The 19194-nt window shown below is 49.3% G+C and overlaps 1 protein-coding gene across 1 annotated transcript in view; it reads left to right on the forward strand.

Annotated features, from left to right (window-relative positions):
* Positions 1–18983, forward strand: part of LOC104280454 (glutamate receptor ionotropic, kainate 4) — a 108289-nt gene extending 89306 nt beyond the window's left edge. Inside the window, exons 12-19 of the mRNA XM_009878113.1 lie at positions 3243–3356; positions 9382–9491; positions 11411–11584; positions 11703–11868; positions 13918–14143; positions 15536–15664; positions 17993–18111; positions 18615–18983. Of these exons, the coding sequence (XP_009876415.1) occupies positions 3243–3356; positions 9382–9491; positions 11411–11584; positions 11703–11868; positions 13918–14143; positions 15536–15664; positions 17993–18111; positions 18615–18983 (1407 nt within the window). The remainder of the gene's footprint in view (positions 1–3242; positions 3357–9381; positions 9492–11410; positions 11585–11702; positions 11869–13917; positions 14144–15535; positions 15665–17992; positions 18112–18614) is intronic.
* The last annotated feature ends 211 nt before the right edge of the window (positions 18984–19194 follow it).

Consider the following 19194-nt stretch of genomic DNA (forward strand, 5'->3'; position numbering starts at 1 on the left):
GGGAGTGGGGAAGTGAGGGTATGTGGGTTGTTGAGCAAACACAGTGAGGGTGTGGACAGAGAGGTTTGCATCGTGCCGCTGTGTTTGCCCAAACTGCGCACAGGATGGTGAGTGTGGTGTGAGCTGGTTTGGTCTCGCCGCTGTTCCCTGTGGGCTCAGGGTCCCCGTTCTCAGTATTTCACTTCACCTGCCTTTTGCCATGAACGCGGTGAACACCTGGCACAGATGTTTTCCTCCCACTCCTGGAGATAGTCCAGATGTAGGAAGGTGGGTGAAGGCAGACCTGAGGCTTACATCTGCTCTGTCGGCTGGTCATCCCATCCCTGACTGTGTCCTGCGCCAAGGCTGCAGCTCCCGGGCGTTCAGGCTGTCACTTTTCTTATGGCAGAATCCATGCACATCCTTAGAAAAATCCAAACACCAGTTTGGAGTGACCCTCATCCAGCCAGGTGGGTCCTGAAGGTTGAACACTGAGTTCAGCTCCCTAGAAAGCCCCCTAAGCACAGGGAAATGGCTTTCCTTGACCTTGGCTGCACCGTCAGTGCTCTGTGGGCAGATGATGCTTTAGTGTGCACTTGGGGGATGTAGCACCCATGGTGGCGTTCAAGTCAGGGACTGCTGCTCCTGGAAGATTAATCCTGAGAAGGAAGAATTCCCAGCCTTGTACTCCCAGAGCTGTCCTGCAGGCTTGTTTTCCACGTGTCTGACACAGAAACAGCCCAAACTCTTGCATCACTTAAACTTTTTCACTGTGTTTTGTTTCCATAGCTTGACGGGAGGTTGTGAATCTCTGCAGGGCCGGTCTCCTGGCTGGTCCCCCGTGCCGTGGGAGGCTTTGGCGGGATCCTCTGCCCGAGCCCAGGGCTGACGTCAGGCCCCATTCATCACCATTAGCGCCGAGATGAGCCTTGTCAGCATCCGCAGCGAGGAGGCGGCTGCCTCCTCCGGACTGGCAGTCCCTGCAATTTGCTTCCTAAGGCTGCTTAATTGTTGTTCCTCTTCAGGAGCCCGGCTCAGCCCCCATGTTTAACATCCTTTGCAGCGGCAGCGCGAGCCATGCTCATGCAGGCAGATCCCATAGTTAATGCCAGGTATGGTGGTGGCAGCTCATGCATTTGTCTCAGACACCAGCCCACCTGGGCCTCCTCTCGCCCAGCGAGAGTTTGGCCTTGTTTAAGTGGTGTTTTGTTAAAAAAGTGTCTGCTTCTACTCCCGAAATGCTCCGGGTCTTTTTTTAAGCCTATTTCACGCTGACGTTTATAGCTGCGACTGTGCTGGAAGGATGAAAATCAAGCCCCCTCTTCCCCCCATCCATTGCTTCGCGTTCTCCCTTTCCCCAGAGCCCAGCTGTGGACAGTGCAGAAGTACAAAGCAAAATCCATTTTGTCCCCAGTGCGTTGTTTAGCCTGTAAAATGCAAACTCCCACATGTGCTCAGGTGGGGAGGGCTGGAGAGCCACTCAGGTTTGCAGAGCTCCTCTGTAACTAAGACACGCTGACCTCGGTGAATCACAAGAAGTTTGGTGAACATCAGGAAACAAAATCAGAAGCCTGGAGTGGCTAATATTCAGGCAGATAATACATGGCACGCCATTCTTGGGTGAAAGGCTATTGCTGCCAGAGATTAGCTCGTCATTAGCATGACTTTTGAGCCTGCAAAGAAAGAGAGAGTCTTTGTCAAAGTGCAGTTCCAGCTAAAGCCAGAAGCCCAATCTCTGCTCCAAGGAGCTGCTTCTTTCAGCAGCACCTTTGTTTTGGCCCTGGATGGGAGTGGAAGTGTCTGTAGAGCTTTTGCATGAAGTACCTTCGGTGTGACGTATTTGCCAGCTATTTAGTCTATGACTTTGCTGATAGAATTGTATTCAGTTTGGAGAACTGGGAGAGGTTAAAATAAACTGTATCTTCACGAGGGACTTTGCTGGGAGAGCTCTCCCCAGGACGATTGTACCTGCAAACCGTTTTAAGGATAGACAAGAGAGATTTAGGAAGCTTTAGGCTTTTCTCGGGGATAAAATTCCTCACATGCCATGTTCCACAGATGAATTGATCCCATCTTAGTAATCTGCTGGTGTTTACATAAGGCTCAACTACTCACACACCACGTTGTGATTATTGGTGCCTTTTAAAAACCCTGTGGGTAAACGTCTGGCTAGGCAGAAATTTTCCCTAGCTCATAATTCATTCCAGCCTGAACCTCCTAGGAATCTGTAATAGCTGCCTGGAAATGATTGCAAAAATCTGGCACTGGGCTTGTCCAATAAAGCAGCCCTGCATGGAGTGTGAAATATCACCTTCTCTGTGACCCCCCCCTTACTAGGCAGACTCACAGATCACCTTGCCTTGTTTTTTTTTCCCTTCCCTTCTTCCCGCAGGCTCCAGCAGTGCTGCTTTTCCCTCTTGCAACTCCAGCCTTTCATGGCCCTTCCTTCCTGCCTGCCTTTAAGTAAGGACGTCTGCTGGGAGCGAGGAAGGATCCCCCAGCAAAGCTCTGCAGGAGGCGATTAGCCCCCTTTCTGTTAAGGGAAACAGTACAAGAGCAGCAGGGTCAGTGTGCTAAAAGTGATGAACCCACAGATTTGCCTTTGCGTGGTGCATTTACAACTAGCGCGTGGATCCATGTTTCGCTGGGTCTGTTGGTGCCTTGGTTTCTGCACAGACCTTATGAAACTTAGGGACAACAAGTGCAAATAGCTTTTCTTCCCTCCCCACCTCCTTCTCTTTTTCCACTTGCATAATCATCACCCTGCAAAGCAGGCAAGCAAATGTGTAAAGGAATGGAGGAGGTTTCATTTTTACAGAAAGCAATTACAGACATTAAAAGAGCTATAGTAATAAAAATATTTAAAATTCAAATCCCTTATCTATGTTACAAGGGTATTAACATTGGAAGAAATTATTTATATTTTCTTCCCATAATCTCACTCACTTTGCAAGTTAATCTCGAAATCTTTATGCCGGTTCTCTGAATTTTTTTGGAGGCTGATCTGCAGTTTTGGAAGGCTGGGGTTGACAGGCTTGTAAACTTCATGACTTGGGCTACGAGGTAACGATGCTGCTTTGTTATGCTTCCCTATTTATGGCATGTGCTAGTAACTGTTTTACCCCCCATCCCAGAAAGATGGGGCATCCATCCTCCAGGAGTGGGTGTCGTGTGTGGCCCCGGCCACAGCTCTGCTGCTGTCCCTGCCTCACGCCTTTCCCGGGCGCAGCTTTCTGATCTTCTCTGCTATCCTTTCTCTCCAGAAAGCCGATTTGGCCGTGGCAGGGCTGACGATTACCGCGGAGCGTGAGAAGGTGATTGATTTCTCTAAGCCGTTCATGACTTTGGGAATTAGCATTCTCTACCGAGTTCATATGGTAAGAGACTTATTTTATAACCGTTTACGTCCCGCCATTATTTGCATGCAAACGTGCCTAGTTACAGAAGAAAAATGAATGACTCGTAAAATTATTTTGGTTTCTTATTTAAACACAAATGTGCTCGACCTTTCTTTCCTTCTTTTCTCTGTCTTTCTGCCTTGTGTCAGCTCGGTGGTTTGTGTTCCCGTTGTTCAAACCCCCAGCCCTGTTGGCTCCCCTTCGCCATCCTCCCCGGGCACGCGATGCTCCCTTGCATGGGGGAGGCCATGCAGACCTGCGCTACCCAGGGAAGTGTAGGCGTGTGTCAGCTTGTCTGGTTCTGCTTCAGGCCCAGCCAAAGCCACAGGATTGTTTTAGCCTGGTTTTGAGCTGGCTCTGATGAGGTGTGCTGCGCTGGAGGGCTGCAGCAGCCCATTGTTCTATCTTCTTCCTGACACTCAGGGTAGGACAGATTTTTCGCCAACTGTGCCCCTATGGGCCGGGCAAAGCTCCAGTGTCACAGGAGGTGAGCTCTGGCAGCCAGGTCCTTTGCAACAGGATGTGGTATTATTCCCAGTTTGTGTTTTGGAAATGTGCTCTGTACAGAGCCGAGTGTAGTGCAAGTTACAGTCTTGGTTTCCCATCAACTCGCCAATAGCAGCCACGAGGATTAACCTTAAATTAAAGCTGCCTGTCCCAGGCACCCCCTTTCCATTCAGAAGGCTGTTAAGGTATGGACATAAACAAACTTGCACATATATCTCTGTGTGCTGAGTGGCTCCTGCCAAGAACAAGTAGTTAAAATCTAGTTGAAATTCTGTGGGCAAAATTTGGGATAAGTGATCACAAAGGGTCAGTCTTCAAGTTCCTGGAAATCAGAAGTAACTGTCCCTCCCCTGCCGTACTTGCTTTTTAACACCATAAGCTGCCCTGTGGATCTGGGAGGTGTTTCTGCTAGTATTTCTTGACTGTGCTCATAATAAAGTGTTTTATTTTCTCATGCATGTTTTTAAATTGTGGGGATTGAGTAGCGTGCGTGCCCTGCCACTGATTTACTCCACAACCTTCAAGTCCCTTTACGAGGCATCATTCCCTGAACGAAAGGAGGCTGATGTCGCTCCCTCCAGAGGGAACACAGGAATATTGGTGCAGGGTTCACATGTGATCTTCTCTATAAGAGCACTTGCTGCTGCCTCTGCACGAGCTCGATATAAATGTGTTTGACATGTCTGCTTAGAGTGTAAGTTCTTCAGGGCAGGGACCATCTGCTGCTTGCACTGGTACCAGAGTAGCGCAACACAGCCGTGCTTCTGCCCTTCAGGCATTTACCAAACCAAACAGGATTAATAGTTACAGTCTTAAACAGTGTTTGGCAAATAGTCCCCTGCCGTGGGTCAGGACTTGGCCTTCAGCTGCCCAGTGAAGGACCCAGTTGGGACTTGGAATAGGAGAGCTGCCCAGTGACCCGGGCAGGCTTGCAAGGGACACACGGGGCATCTTCAGGTCAGGTCACCCCGCAGTGAGCTCTGCTGGGCTCCTTCGAGGCCGTGAGGAGCGATGGCAGGGCCAGTCTGGGCTCAGCCCCTTCCCAGGAGCAGGGAGGTCTTCCCAGCAGGGAAGCTCCCATGTGTTGCCCGATCTAGTCTAGAGATGGTGTCCCTGGCGGCAGGAAGGCTGGATTAAAATGATCTCTAAGGTCCCTTCCAGCTTAGGCCGTTCTGTGATTCCTATGATTCATATAAGCTCGGAGCCCCCTTTCCTTCTCCAGCACTTGGCCCCTCTTTGTGCAGACCTTTCCTGCTTAGCTTGAGAGAATTGCCTGAGAGCTGTGCGGCAATTAACTGACTAAACTGGTAAATATTTGTTTAACAAGGAAAGGCAAGATAGCTAATTGCTCTGGTCTTCCTTTAAGGATGCGGTTTGCAGAGCGACGGAAGGCAGCCCCACAGCCCCATCTGCTTCTACCCCCTTCCCTCCCCTTCCTTCTCCGCCCCAACAAACATCTCCTCAATGTCAGAAATTGCAGCTGACGTATGTTAATCACAGCACAGATCAGATGTAGCCTGATAAATAAGCACAAATATATCTCTTGCTGTTGAGTTGCCTCCACACCCTGGTCTCCTCCCAATGTGATGACATTTGATTTTAATTTCCATATAACTCCAGTGGCGAATGATTTCTCCCCGCTTTCTCCTCCCCACCCCGCCAACCCAGCCACCACAGTGCATGTGCCTCTTATCACACATAACCAAATATGGCAGCTTTAAATGGGGCTGTCATTTTTCTCAATTTCACTTGTTGTGATATAATCAAGTATGGATTTCTGACACGGAAACTCTAATAGGCTTTCTGACTTAGAGGCTGCTAAGAGAAAAGACTTGCTTTGGTTTATTGTGCTCTCGTTCTGACCGGCTGGTGGGACCTGTGGAAGGCAGGAGATAGATGGCACGTCCTGAGCAGCCCCTCTGCTTGGCAGGCACAGCAGCCTGCACTTGGGTTTTGTTTGGTGCCTCCAGAGATAGGACCCTGGAGACGGAGGGGTCTAGATCTGGATCAGACGTGGTTGTCCTACAACATGCACGCTTTGTTTGGGTGAGACCGAGCGCACTGCAGTTATACCTAGCACGCAGCAAAATTTCTGCCTTTCCAGGCTCAGCTTTCTTGCTTTCCTTCCGACTTGAGGAGACAGAAGAGAGTTCTCTTGCCTGCCTTTTTTAGGGACAAGCATCTATGAGGAGTGACATAGGTAGGGCTTGACGGTTCCTGCGAGGGGGAGCCGGCAAGCATTGGGGTCTCCCGAGAGTCTGTGTGTGGCTGTGCAGAAGAGGCAGGGGGTTCTAAGGTCTCTTGCAGGCAAATCCAGGACCGTGCCCTATAGCTCTGCTCCTCCTCCTCTTCCCGGCTGTCCTGCACAGTCGGGCTCCTCGGTCCCCAGTATCTGCCCAGAAAACTGCTTCACTCTGGCTGGAAATTAAGACTTCCGAGAACAACTTAGGAGGGTAAATGAATCTCTCCTGCTTCCATCTGAGGATTAGCAGGAGAGACTCATCAATTATTGGACATTTCTATTCCAGGAAAAATAGCTCTTGCAATTAACAAAGCTGTATTGGGACCGGCTAAAAATATCTGACAGGCTCCAGATATTGTCAATTCCCATCTTCAAAACAGACAGATAAGAGAGAGTTTGTGCCCTCCGTGGGAACAGAATATCTTTATTCTTATCTGCAACTGTGAATGAAAAGAATATGTAGCAGCAGCCTGAAAATGACTGTAGCTGAAAAGAACCAGAACTACTACTACTACTGTAAAGTCACAGGAGAGAGTCATTGCCAAGCCTGAGACTTAAAGCTTCCAACGCAATTTCCTTAATGAGCATAATTTATTGACAAACTGCCCCAGAAATACAGAGAAGACACCAAGGCTTTAATTACAGAGAGGAACTTTGTTATGGGAGCATCTCGTGAGGGAGCCACAGCCGAGGCACTGCCAGTGCCTGGGAGTTTCTGCCAGCTCCGGGAGGGGTCAGCCACCCACATTACCTTCTGCTTTAGAGGCTCCTGTTTGCTCAGCCAAGAGCATTTCATTCACCTTGGAGCCTGCAGACCCGTGAGATGGCCTCACCTCTCTGAACTACTGCGAGGAGCTCCTGCAGGGTGAGCAAAGGATGTTACTGGAAGCCTGAGTCCCTCTGGGATGCTGCGGGTGTTGTTTCCAGCAGTGCCTCTGGCTCTGGAGGCTCTTGGTTTTGGTGCAGATGCTGGCTGTAGCAGTCAGTTGAATATAAGAAAAAGCAGAACACAACAGCAATTGGCCAAAGAAAGGGAAAGGACAGAAGAAGAATGTCGGATCTTTCACCAAGTGCAGTAAAATAACCTGACGTGGAAGACAGACCTTGTCTTAAAGAGGAACTCTGGAATTATTCCCAGGAGAACCTGACCCTTTGCTTGGAAACTGACTTTAAATTAATCTGAAAATGGATGCAGCATTGTCTGAACCACTGATTCTGAGCTCATCTATTTATCAAAAGGTTTAATTAGCCAGATTCTCTAAAAATGCTAATGTGGATCCTGAGCTCAAACTCATCTTCTCCCTAAGGATACAGGGATAGGATGTTATGGTGTGATGGTTTTTGACTTCATGCAGGGCAGAGTTTGCTGTCGAAGGTTTCTGATACGTTGTAGTCCCAGCTGGTGACTGGAGCTGAGAATATCACAGTATCCTGGATATTTTTAGTAGAGGAAGATTTTTGTGCAACAGCTATTGCCTTTTCTAGCAACAACGTAGTCTTCAGAAGAACTATCAAGACCTTGTGAAATTTAGATTTTGCATAAGATAGGGAATACTTTGGTAGTAAAACAGTGTTTTTTACTGGAAATGGAGTGGAATTTGAAGTGCTGGTTTGAGTTTGAGGAAGGAAAAAAAAAAGCAACTGTATTTCCTTGGGACTTCTGTGGAAACACAAAATTATTCACCACTTTTGGATTAAGCACAGCTCTAAAATACCAGGACTCTGGTCTTTGATGGCCATGGGTTTGCTATGGCAATTGAGATTAGACGTTATTTATTACCAGCTATTATTATTTTATGTGGTGTCACAGACGGGCAGGGTAAGGCAGCAGACTAGGGAAAAATGAGGCCTCCATGTGTCAAAGATGATCCCCAGCAGCAGCTTTTGCGTGAAGCGAGCAACCTACAGCGGAGCAGCTGCTGTGCTGGGAAGGGGCTGCCTGAGTGAGCTGCATTGAGCAAACAGTGATAGATGTTTTCAGCAGAGCAAGGTGCCGGTAAGAAATATGCTGACAGCCTGGCTGAGATGTGATAAAAAGCTATTTCCACCCTGACTTTACAGTAAAAACCTTCACAGGAGCTCTGGGCAGCTTCCCAGGTGCTTGGGGAAACCACAGGGTTAATCCTTTCAGAGGAGAGATGCTGCCTGAGGTTTCGATACTGGAAGGTCTCAGGGTGCCAGAGGTGTGTCAGGGGAGTGTAGAACTGGAACAAAGCTCTCCCTGCTCCACACTGATACTGTAAATTGCACTAGAGCAAAAGAGCACCTCTTTAGTCCTGGGGCTTGTGGCCTCGAGTGTGCTGGGAGGGAAATTCGAGGCTGCTCTTTCCCCAGCCTGTTGTGGAGGAGCTGCCTATGCAGAGCTGGTGGTGGTGGAAGTACCCTCACCAAGACGGGAGGTGTTCGGCTTTTGAGAAACTTATACAAATTAATCCTCCCTTTGGACAAATTTTGCTGCATTTGACAAGACTTCAGTGCTGGCAGTGTCCTTGTGAAAATGTAAGGGACTCTGAGACAAGAGCAACCTGCTTTTTCTAGCAGTGAGGCTTTACTTCTCAAGGAAAGGTGGTTTGCTGAGAAAAAACAGGAAATTCTGATGCATCCTGGAGATAAAAATATCGTGTGCACTGAGATAAAAGTAATATTTTTATTGAGTTGTGTGGAGAAGAAATGTTTCAAGGCTTAAGAAAGGAAACCAGAAATATTGCAAACCTCTTTATTTTTTTGCTTTTTCTGCACAAAAATATTTTCTCTCCGCCCTGCTTCGTGCAAAGGATCCCACTCATCTCTGAGCTCAGGCATGCTCTCCCAGGGAAGCCCCCGCTGCTCAGCAAGCCTGGTGTGAGCCTGCTGGGGGGCACAAGGGCTCTGGATGTGGAATTTCCCCTCAGAGGCTCTGCAGGTGAGGGGTGCAGCACACCCTACCTCTGCGATTGTCTCAGTTTCTCTGTCAGTTCGCCTCTTTCTTTACCTGGAGGAGCAGAAGTAGTAGACATGGGGAGAAGAATAGTCCTGAGAGATGAATCCCAGCAGGGAGGTGCTGCAGCACTTGGTCATTTGTTGTATTTGCTGTCACCTGTTTCCCTTGCAAGGTGTTCGCAAAGCCCTATTTTCTTTATTTCCCTCTGCTGCTCCCATCAGCATCCCATTGTCAGTATTGGGGCAGGTGCATTTCTTCCTGTTGTTTTCAGGAAGGACTATTTAATCTGTAGAAATACAAGTAAGTCGAACTCCTTTCTTGTGTTTCCCTCCCAGGGCCGCAAACCTGGCTACTTCTCGTTCCTGGATCCCTTTTCTCCTGGCGTCTGGCTCTTCATGCTGCTCGCCTACCTGGCCGTCAGCTGCGTCCTCTTCTTGGTGGCTCGGTAACGTGCCTTTTCCTTCCTCACGGTGCCATCTAGCGTCACGCCTCCACACCGTGGAGGGGGTACGTGGTGAGGGGTTGGGGACATGGGGACATAGCCCAGGACACCAGTGTGCCCGGATTCAGGAGCGTGTTTGACCGCAGCGGTGGCTGGGAGGAGGTTTGGGAGTAGGGCTGGTGCTGCGCAAACGGAGCTGCTCCCTGTAGATGCTTGGTCTGCAGCAGATAAACCATCCTCTTGCCTTGGACACGGAGGGTGGAGGCTGGCAAATGCAGTCGGGGATATTAATGCAAATTCCAGTAGTGATGTTTAGTTCCTCTGGCCCTGTAAAGCCCAGCATGTACAGAAAAAGAAAGTTCATTAATATCTTTCAACAGCCTCTTGGTTGATGTGCAGAGCCTCGCTTGACAGCTCTCAGTTCTGTTTCCCACTGACTAATTTAAATCGGCCTTAAAATATATCACTGAGTGCTTGTCTGCAGCGTGTCTCCATCAAGGTCCGTGCTCCACTGCTGTTTTCCCTGACCTCCTCACAAACCGCTTATGGTTCGTGGCATAGACAGGCCTTTTCAGACAGAGTCGACCTGTGTCCTGGCAATGTGCACCAAAGACGTGCTCAGGGCTCGACAGCTCTTTGGGGACTCGGTTAATACCCAATTCTCATTACAGAAATTGGAACTGTGCTGTCACTTGTTCCCTTGGCATGGCTAAAGTTGTCTTCCTGACAGGACTTTAATGGCTTCTTCAAATGCTGTTACAGCCTCAAAAACCTAGTTCTGAAGAAACCATTGAATAATGCAGTCTGATGCTCTCTGCAGAGTGAGAGTTGGTGCTTCTTTAGCCCTCTCTTCATGTTTTAAATATCATCCTCCAAAAAGGTACCTTTACATGCTTGCTGCTGAAGGTGGAGGTTTGGACTCTGCTCTCCGCCATGCCCAGCAGTAAGGAGCTTTCGACCCTGCAAATCCCACAAGGCTCTCCCAGAGCACTGCTTTTTACTGCCAGTGCTTGATCCAACAATAGAAAGTCTCCAAGAAATAACCTCCACCTCCCTGGCATCACAGTGAGGTAGGAGATGCAGAAATGAAAATAAACACCTCGATTTGGTTAAATGCTGTGTAAGCTGGCAGATCCCTGCAGCTGTATTGGCAGTATCCCCCAAATGACCCTCCCAGGCACCAGCTTTATTAACCATTAGCAGTATAACGAACTGCGGCATAGGAATTAGGAGGCTTTCTTAGCAACCAGGGAACTGAGGGTTGGAAACGTTGAAAAAAGAGAGCTAGGCTATCATCACTTCAGTGACAGGCTGTCAGTTATTTTGGATCCCAAACTCTGTCCTGTCCCTGTGAGTGCTGAAAGTATGCGATGCTTCAAAATACCAGCAGTTGGCTTCAAATTAGACCTGGGACCTAGACCTTGCTGTGGCAATTGAACCCTCTCACAGCAGCCGTTTGCACCAATGCAGTTATTTTTCTTCATGGTGCCGTGCAGTCAGGTCTCACTTCATTTTTGAATTTCCCATTGATGCTCATTCTGCAGCAGGGAACACAGCCAAAGATGTTAGACTTCAATTTCACATCAAGTCTGTGTGCATCTGGAATTACTGTTGTGGTTGTCTGCAGGATGAATTTGCACACAAGGCTCCAGCCTCCCTGTAGCCCATGCCCAGATTTTCAGCAGAGCCTCTCAAAACTTCTGCATATCTTTGCAAGAAAGCCCCTAGCTTCCAAGCCTTAGAGCAAGCATTTCACACAGCGCTGAGCCCTGGGCATCAGTTGACAGCAAAGAGTTTCCTCCTCAGAAAAATGAGCCTCCAGGAGTGTTAGGGCTTCACAGCTTTTCCTTTTTTTCTTTTTTTCTCCAAAGTGCCCCATTTCCTATTGAGTTACCCAAGCTACCTATTTTTTGTAATTTTAGGTTGACGCCATACGAGTGGTACAGCCCCCACCCCTGCTCACAAGGCAGATGCAATCTTCTCGTGAATCAGTACTCTCTGGGCAACAGCTTGTGGTTTCCAGTCGGGGGGTTCATGCAGCAAGGCTCAACCATCGCCCCCCAAGCGTTATCCACACGCTGTGTCAGCGGAGTCTGGTAAGGAGGAAGGCTTCTCTGTGGTTTTTTTCTGGGCAGAAGCACATGGAGAGGCAGAGAGGGTGAGCATGGAGATCAGATTCACTCCATAGGGAGTGTTTGCTTCCCTTTTCCTTAGGTGGGCATTCACCTTGATCATCATCTCCTCCTACACGGCCAATCTGGCAGCCTTCCTCACCGTGCAGCGGATGGACGTCCCCATTGAATCCGTGGATGACCTGGCTGACCAGACAGCCATTGAGTATGGCACCATTCATGGCGGCTCCAGCATGACCTTCTTCCAAGTAAACCCCATTCTTTTGCTGCCTAGGGCAGGGCATGCAGAGGGCACCTTTTAGTTAAAGTTGGATGTCACCCCCCTGATCCGTCATGCCTGTTTCCTTCTGGTTTCTGGCCTGGGAGGAGATCTCTGGAGAGACCCCTGGCTGCCTGGTTGCACAGGACTGGGCTGGATCCGCATCGGGTGGTGGTGGGACGAGTGATGGGGGAGATGCGGTGGAGGACAGAGAAGGCAGGATTTTGTAATGTGGCACCTGGCCTGCTCTTGGGATGCTGGAAGATTAGCACAGATGTCCTGGCCCTGGAGCAGCAGACTTTCCTGATGGGACTTAGAAAGCAGCTTAGCACTTGGAGCGTCACCACATGGGTGGGAAAGTGGTACAGATCCCTGTGTCAGTGATGGTCTAACAATGGCTTGAGCACCTCCACTTAAATTTCCATGGGTCTCTGTGCAGTTTTGATGTGATTCTCAGCTTATACGCGAGAGTCTCAGGTTGGGTAAGCAAAGAAATGTTTGCAAATCCCAGGAAGGTTAGCACGTGTCAAAGAGCTGGAGTCTGTATGTGGTCAGTGGCACTGAAAACAAATAAATCAAGTGTATGCAAACTTATGTGGGCAATTTAGCCCAATTTAATTTTTATCTTCCCTGCTTTATTCAGAAGGGAAACAAATAAGTGAATCTTTTCTGCAGTGCTCTGAATACACAAAGAACTGCTTGAGGATTATTTATTTATTACTTGTTGAAATTCGGAGAGGAGAGAAAGCTTTTCTCACTTTTTCTCTTCTCTGAGTCTGAACTGAATTAGGAAGCCTTAGAAATCTCTCGGGTGAGCCTGAGCTTTTCAGCCCAACTTTACACCCTTCAGGGGCTTGGCAAAAAGCTACTTTTAAGCAGAACGCTACATCTAAAATGAGCTGAACAGAGCCCAAGTGACTAAGGTGGTTGAATATGAGGCACTCGCTTAGTTCTTTTCAGGAAGGCTTTCAAGTTTAAAATCCTGACTGTGGGCTCTGCGCTGTCTGGCGGGTGCTGGAGTTGCTGGTATCAGAGAAGAAATTAGCAAAAGATGTAAGAACATCTCTTTAGCAAAAGATGTAAGAGCTCCTTGTAGGAGAGTCCCATTTGCAACACTTTACCTGCGTTGGCACCCGTTTGCCTCTGGTGTAAGGTGGTGGGTCAAGCGCAGTGAATTGTTGAGGTTTAACGGTGCAGTGAATGGGGAGCAAACACACACCCTGTTCGTCTGTCCCTTGCCCAAGTGACTGCACCCCGAGGACAGAGCTGGACAGATGAGGACAGCAGCTAGGTCAGCAGCAGACTGGCTGAGGCTCTCCAGCATTGCCACCGAAAATGAGCCCTTGGAAGTGCGATGGCAGCAGGTAGCTGGCAGCACTTCACGTCCCTGCTGCCTTGGCTGGGAGAGGAGATGGTGTGAGCGGGCTGGGTGAGTTTGAGTTTACTGCAGTCAATGCAAAGACTCCCGTTCCCTTAAGCAGGTACTCTTGATTTGCCTCACAAAGGAGGGGAACCAAAATCTGGATTCAGGGAGCAGCAAACTCCAAAGAGCTTCAGCTCTTTGGAGCTCACTCCCCGGGGTGATGGTGACTGACTCTGATGCTTGTGAACCATAAGCATAAGGTTGCAGTGACAGATGACAGGGTGTGGGCTCTCCAGGGAGCATTCTGTGGTGTCTATCAGCCAAGCATGAGCTATTTCTTCTGGCTTTTTCGTCTCTGTTTTTGATAATGCTGTTACGGATTCTATGTATTTTTCTGAAATTGAATATATGCAAAGAGCTTTGCTGGAACCTATTGGCATTTCATGCCCAGCTTTGCCAACAAAGTCTCAAATCCAGCAACATATTTGACCCTCTAAATCTCTTTGAAATAAATGGAGGTTAGGCATCTAAATCCTGTTAGGCATCGAAATCCTGGCACCAAAACTGCTTTGAATCCTTTCCCCATTGTGGCCGTTTCACAGTAGCGCCTAATTTGGGCTTTGTTACAGCAAGATGCTCCTCCCTTGAGCTGCTCTTGCCTCTTTTCTCCTGCAGAACTCCCGCTACCAGACGTACCAGCGGATGTGGAACTACATGTACTCCAAGCAGCCCAGCGTGTTTGTGAAGAGCACGGAGGAGGGGATTGCGCGCGTGCTGAACTCCAATTACGCCTTCCTGCTGGAGTCCACCATGAACGAGTATTATCGTCAGCGCAATTGCAACCTCACGCAGGTCGGGGGCCTTCTGGACACCAAGGGCTACGGGATTGGCATGCCCGTCGGTAGGCAGTGAAGAAAAATTCTAGTCCTTCTCAGCTGTCGGCAGAGGACCGGAGCGTTTGAAAGGCTGAACCGGCTCTAAAGCCAATCTCACGTTTCACAGCTCTGCCCAGGGTCGTTTTTTATTATTTTTTTACCTCGGGAGGAAAATCAAATACATTGTAATTGCTCCAGGTGCGTGCTCAGAGGCAGACGTACGAGACCCTGCTCTGGTTCAGAGCCACGTGACACGTGACTGCGGCTCTGTAAATAATTCATATGAAAGATGTGTCAAAATTGTTGATTATTTTCTGCATATATGCTCTTTGCTGACTGTTTCCCTTCTGAACCGGTGTTTTTGAATCGTTTTGTGCTCCTTGTTTTGTCTCAGAAGTGCTGTAAAAATAACGCTTTTGCAACTCTTGTCGTTTTTAGCACAAGTTTCTTAACTGTGCTGGTAATTCTTAAAACTCCAGGATAGAGAATTGGCCACTTCAGTGACTACCTGAACTAGTAATCAGGTTTAACAAATGTGGGGTTTTTGTCTTTCAAATACGAGAGCCAGCAAGAGTAGAGTCATCTCCCAAGGCAGCACAGAAAGAGGATGTAGTAGTTGTTATTCCAAGCGATCGGCTGGTCTTTCAGGCAGTCTCACGGGCTTGGAAAGCCTTCTTCCTGACCTTTAAGTACCTGCACTTAGCAATACAAAATCAAGGTGAATTATGTAAGAACCGTCACACAAACAGTCACTATAGTTTAGCTAACATGCATAAGCTTGTAAAGTCACAGTAACCTCATCGTGAGTACAAATCCTCGCTTTCAGGACTAAATTTGTTCTGACATTGTCTTGTTAAACAGTGAAACCGTAGCAGATAAGAAGAGCAGAAAGCTGCTCACTGGGACAATAGTGCAGAGTTACTAGGAGAGCTGCGGTCTTTCCCACGGCCCTTCTTCAGGATCTCTGGTAGCAGAACTCGCAGGAGTGAGCCTCCTCTGCTGTGAACCTTTGGGCTTGTGTGTAGGTTGAACTTGCTGCTCTTGCAGTGCTCCAGTTTGAGAGAAGGAGGGTTAGAGCAAGGCTGGAGGCAGAATGGCAGGAGAGGAGGAACAATGCTGACCCGCCTGTTCAGAGCCTGGCCCTGAAGCCCAAGCTGCCCCTTGTAGTAACCTCCTGGAATGGCCTGTGTGGTTCTTGGAGGACAGGTGAAACGGCTGTCTGCAGATGACATTAGCTAGTTGACAGTGCCAGAAGGGAGACTGCAGGTTTCAAGGGCTTACATGAGCTGAAGTCCCTCCCGACCGGTTCGGAGATGAGCTTTCATAGTTGGGCACGCTGGCAGGGCATCATGGCAGGGGTGAGTTGGGAGGAAGGCTGGCCGAGGCGGTACCTTACCACGTGCCTCTTGGTGTTGCAGGCTCTGTGTTTCGTGACGAGTTTGACCTGGCCATCCTCCAACTGCAAGAGAACAACCGCCTGGAAATCCTGAAGCGCAAGTGGTGGGAAGGAGGGAAGTGCCCCAAAGAGGAGGACCACAGAGCCAAAGGTAAGCCGTGCCGCTCCCCGACAGTGAGCTGAAGGGACTAGGCAGTTAGAAGCATCCTTGTCAGCAGTGCGAAGATAAATGTCCATCTGCATGTGAGCCCTGCCAGGTTTCCTGCCTGAGAATTACTTTTTCCCCTTCTTTTGACCTGAGATTCCTTCCTTCACAATTCAAGGAGAAAGCCACACAGCTCTGCTGTGCCTCATGCTGTGTGTTTTTGCCTGGGGCAGAGATAGCGGGAACAACCAAATGACAAATATTGGAGGCATATGGAGGGTAAATTAGCTTCTAATGAATGTCTGGGAAAATGGATGGCTAAAGGGATCAAACCCAAATCCTGCGTTCCTTCAAGGGAGATGGATCTCCACCACAGGCCCGCTGGTTAATGGCTCCAAGTGAAAGCGCCTTTTAAACAGCCAGGGGAAGGGACACAAGAACTTTATTAGTACATCTGTAAACTGAGGAGCAAATTCTTTTGGGTAATGCTATGTAAATTGCCATAAAAGCTACCACATTAGGCTGGTATCCCAGCGTGACAGCAGTTGCCAGCTTAATGCAGTTGCTGCATTTTTTAGTTTTGGCAGTCACCCTTTTCTCAGCAAGTGTTTTCTGCGAGGCCAGCAAGTCCCCTAGTTGAAAGGACAGTCTTCTGACCTTCCTGAGCACAGAGATGGAGAGCCACGCTGGGTCTGTGGTAGCAATTTTGTGTTCTCGACGTTGCAGCAGGTGTAGGCGTGTGTGTCTGTGCAGTTGGTGAGCTAGGCTGAGTGAGACTCTGTGGGGACAGTGAGCTTGGGAATGAGTGTCTGAGGTGGCACACAGGTAGAAAGAAAAAAGGATGTAGAGAGTTACTGACTCTAAATTCAAATTTGAGAGCTGCTAGGAGGAGAGGATGGCCTTTATCTTGGGTCTAAACAGTGATTATGAGCTATGTTTTCTGCCTTGAAATTGCCGTCTTAGTGGAAACATCCCTGCAAAGGGCTGATTTACAGAGTCCCTAGATTGCTCTGGAGGCAATGCCAAAAGAATGACGGAGGAGGGGGAAGAATTGTGACCTCTTTAAGTTTTAGAACAAAACAGGTCAGCAATTTACAAGGATTTTGGTGAGGTTTTATGTCTAAAAGCCACGCGGAGATTAAGTCAATAAATCATTGATTCTTACAGTTTGATTTAATGCTACAGAGGGGAGTGGAAGATTTTTATAGATGTTCTTGTTGAGTAATGGCCTCATACAGTCACCTCGGTGCAGAGCACCACATGCTTTTTAGTAATCAATCCAATCAGGGGCCCAGCCCCCTTGAGACCCCGGCCCACCGAGCGCAGTGGAGAAGAGCCGTCTCTGGGACGAGGTGCACACTGCTCCCGGCTCCTCTCACCGTCCAGCTCCGGATGGAGGCAGAAGCTGCGGTTCTGGAGACAGGGATCACGGTGGGAAGTGAGGTGACAGCCTCAGTAGGCAGGAAACTCAGGGCAGGTTCTGGAGGCGATGGATTTTGCTTCCAGCTGGTGAGCTTTCTGGGGTGCCAGCTGTGTAGGACAGGGCTGGCAGCTGCTGTGCATGTGATTCAGTCCCTCCCCTAAGTGAGGCTGGTGGCGTTTGGCCCGAGGTGGCTGACTAGCTCCTGCGATCAGCGGAGATGGTCGTCATCCTGTTGTAAGCGAGTTGTCCAAGGGAGGTGAGATGAGTCGCCACATGGAAGGAAGGGCTGTTTCCTCCTCGTGGGACAGAGAGAGCAGCAGGGACCTCGCTCAGTCACCGTATAGCGTGAAACAGTGTTGGGTCCTGGTCTTGTCTGGAACCTCTTGCCACTGCAATACAAGCTGCTGTAGTCATTTTATACCAGCGCTTTGTAATGCAATCAAAGGAGCTTTTCTTGCTGCCAGCTTCCTTTAAAGTCCTTTCTTGTCTTCTTCATCTCTGCTTCTTTAACAACATTGCTCGTCTTCTTCCCTAAGTTCAAAGTAACTAGAGCTGGGTGAATAATTTGCAGAGATTAATGTGCCCGATTGATCTCTCATTTTTTTTTCCTGTTTTCAGTTTGTCCACAAATTGCTTTGTACTTCCCTCCGATATAGTTGCTGTTTATCTGCAAAATCATCATTCCTGAGAACGCATCTTCGATCGTGCAGTTATTGCAAGTCATTCAGTTTGCCATCTGAGTCATACGGCAGCTATTAATAGGACAGTGCTGGCGCTGTGGTTCTGGTCCCTGGCTGGGTATATGCAACGCCAACTAAACAGCAAAGAGCCGGGATTTCTGTACAGCGATGTGATTGCAATTTATGTTGTGTCTGCCTCTCCACTGCATTGTCTCTTCTGCTTTATTTTAGGCTTAGGAATGGAGAATATCGGTGGAATCTTCGTGGTTCTCATCTGTGGCTTAATCGTAGCGATTTTTATGGCAATGCTGGAATTTTTGTGGAGCCTTCGGCACTCTGAACAGTCAGAGGTAGGACCTTAAAGCGTCCTGAGGGGCGATAGTGTGTGTTTATTGCTATCTGCAGGATGCTCAGCTCTGGAGCAAGTAATGCACCCAGGTGAGATGAGCGTTCCTAGTAATGCGACCTCAAATGCAGGAGACGAACAGGTGCATTGGGCAGGGACTGAAATAGGTGAGTTTCTCATGCCCTCCTGCTAAGGTCAAGGCTGCAGGGATCCTCTGAGGGCTTTTGAAGGATGTGTATAATGTCCAGGTACCTTTCCTGGAGATGGGATCTCCTGAGCATTTGTACCTGCAACAGCTTTGGAGATCCAGAACACAGGAGAGTCTCTGATGAGGCAGAATCTGTTGGGCTAAATCAAGCATGAATGTCTGAGCGTCGGTGTCGAAAGCCAATGGCCAGATTAACCACCAAGTCCATAACACTTTGGCGTCAGAATTCAGAGCAGAAGCAGCGCTGCTGGGCTCGCGGTTTGCTTAGGTGAGCAGTATGTCTCGCGTCTGCCTTCCAGGTGTCGGTGTGCCAAGAAATGGTGACGGAGCTGCGCAACATCATTCTGTGCAAGGACAGTTTCCACCCCCGTCGGAGGCGAGGGGGGATGATACGGACTCGCCCCGTTATCCCGGAGGAACAGCGCCGAGCCCGCAGCACAACCACGCTCAGCAACGGGAAGCTGTGCAGCGGGGGCGAGCCAGATCCCCTGGCACAGAGACTGGCACAAGAGGCCGCCCTGGTCGCCCGAGGGTGCACGCACATCCGCGTGTGCCCCGAGTGCCGCAGGTTTCAGGGCCTCCGGGCGCGGCCGTCGGCAGGATCACCCGCGCGGAGCGAGGAGAGCTTGGAGTGGGAGAAGACCACCAACAGCAGCGAGCCCGAGTAACGCTGGGGCAGAAGGCGTCGGGGTGGGCCGCGAGGGTCCTGTTCCATTTTACAGAACACGGACTTGTACAATGTCAACTCGTTTTTAAATTAAAAGCAGTTACCCAGCTTCTCCACAGCTAGGCGGACCTTTGGGCTGACGCGCAGGCCTGGCCAGAAGGTTGGCTTTGGTTTCGGCGTCCGAGAGGACGTGCGCCTCGCAGGAGCTTGAC

Source organism: Apaloderma vittatum, unplaced genomic scaffold, assembly GCF_000703405.1.
Source record: "Apaloderma vittatum isolate BGI_N311 unplaced genomic scaffold, ASM70340v1 scaffold15321, whole genome shotgun sequence".
NCBI lineage: Eukaryota > Metazoa > Chordata > Aves > Trogoniformes > Trogonidae > Apaloderma > Apaloderma vittatum.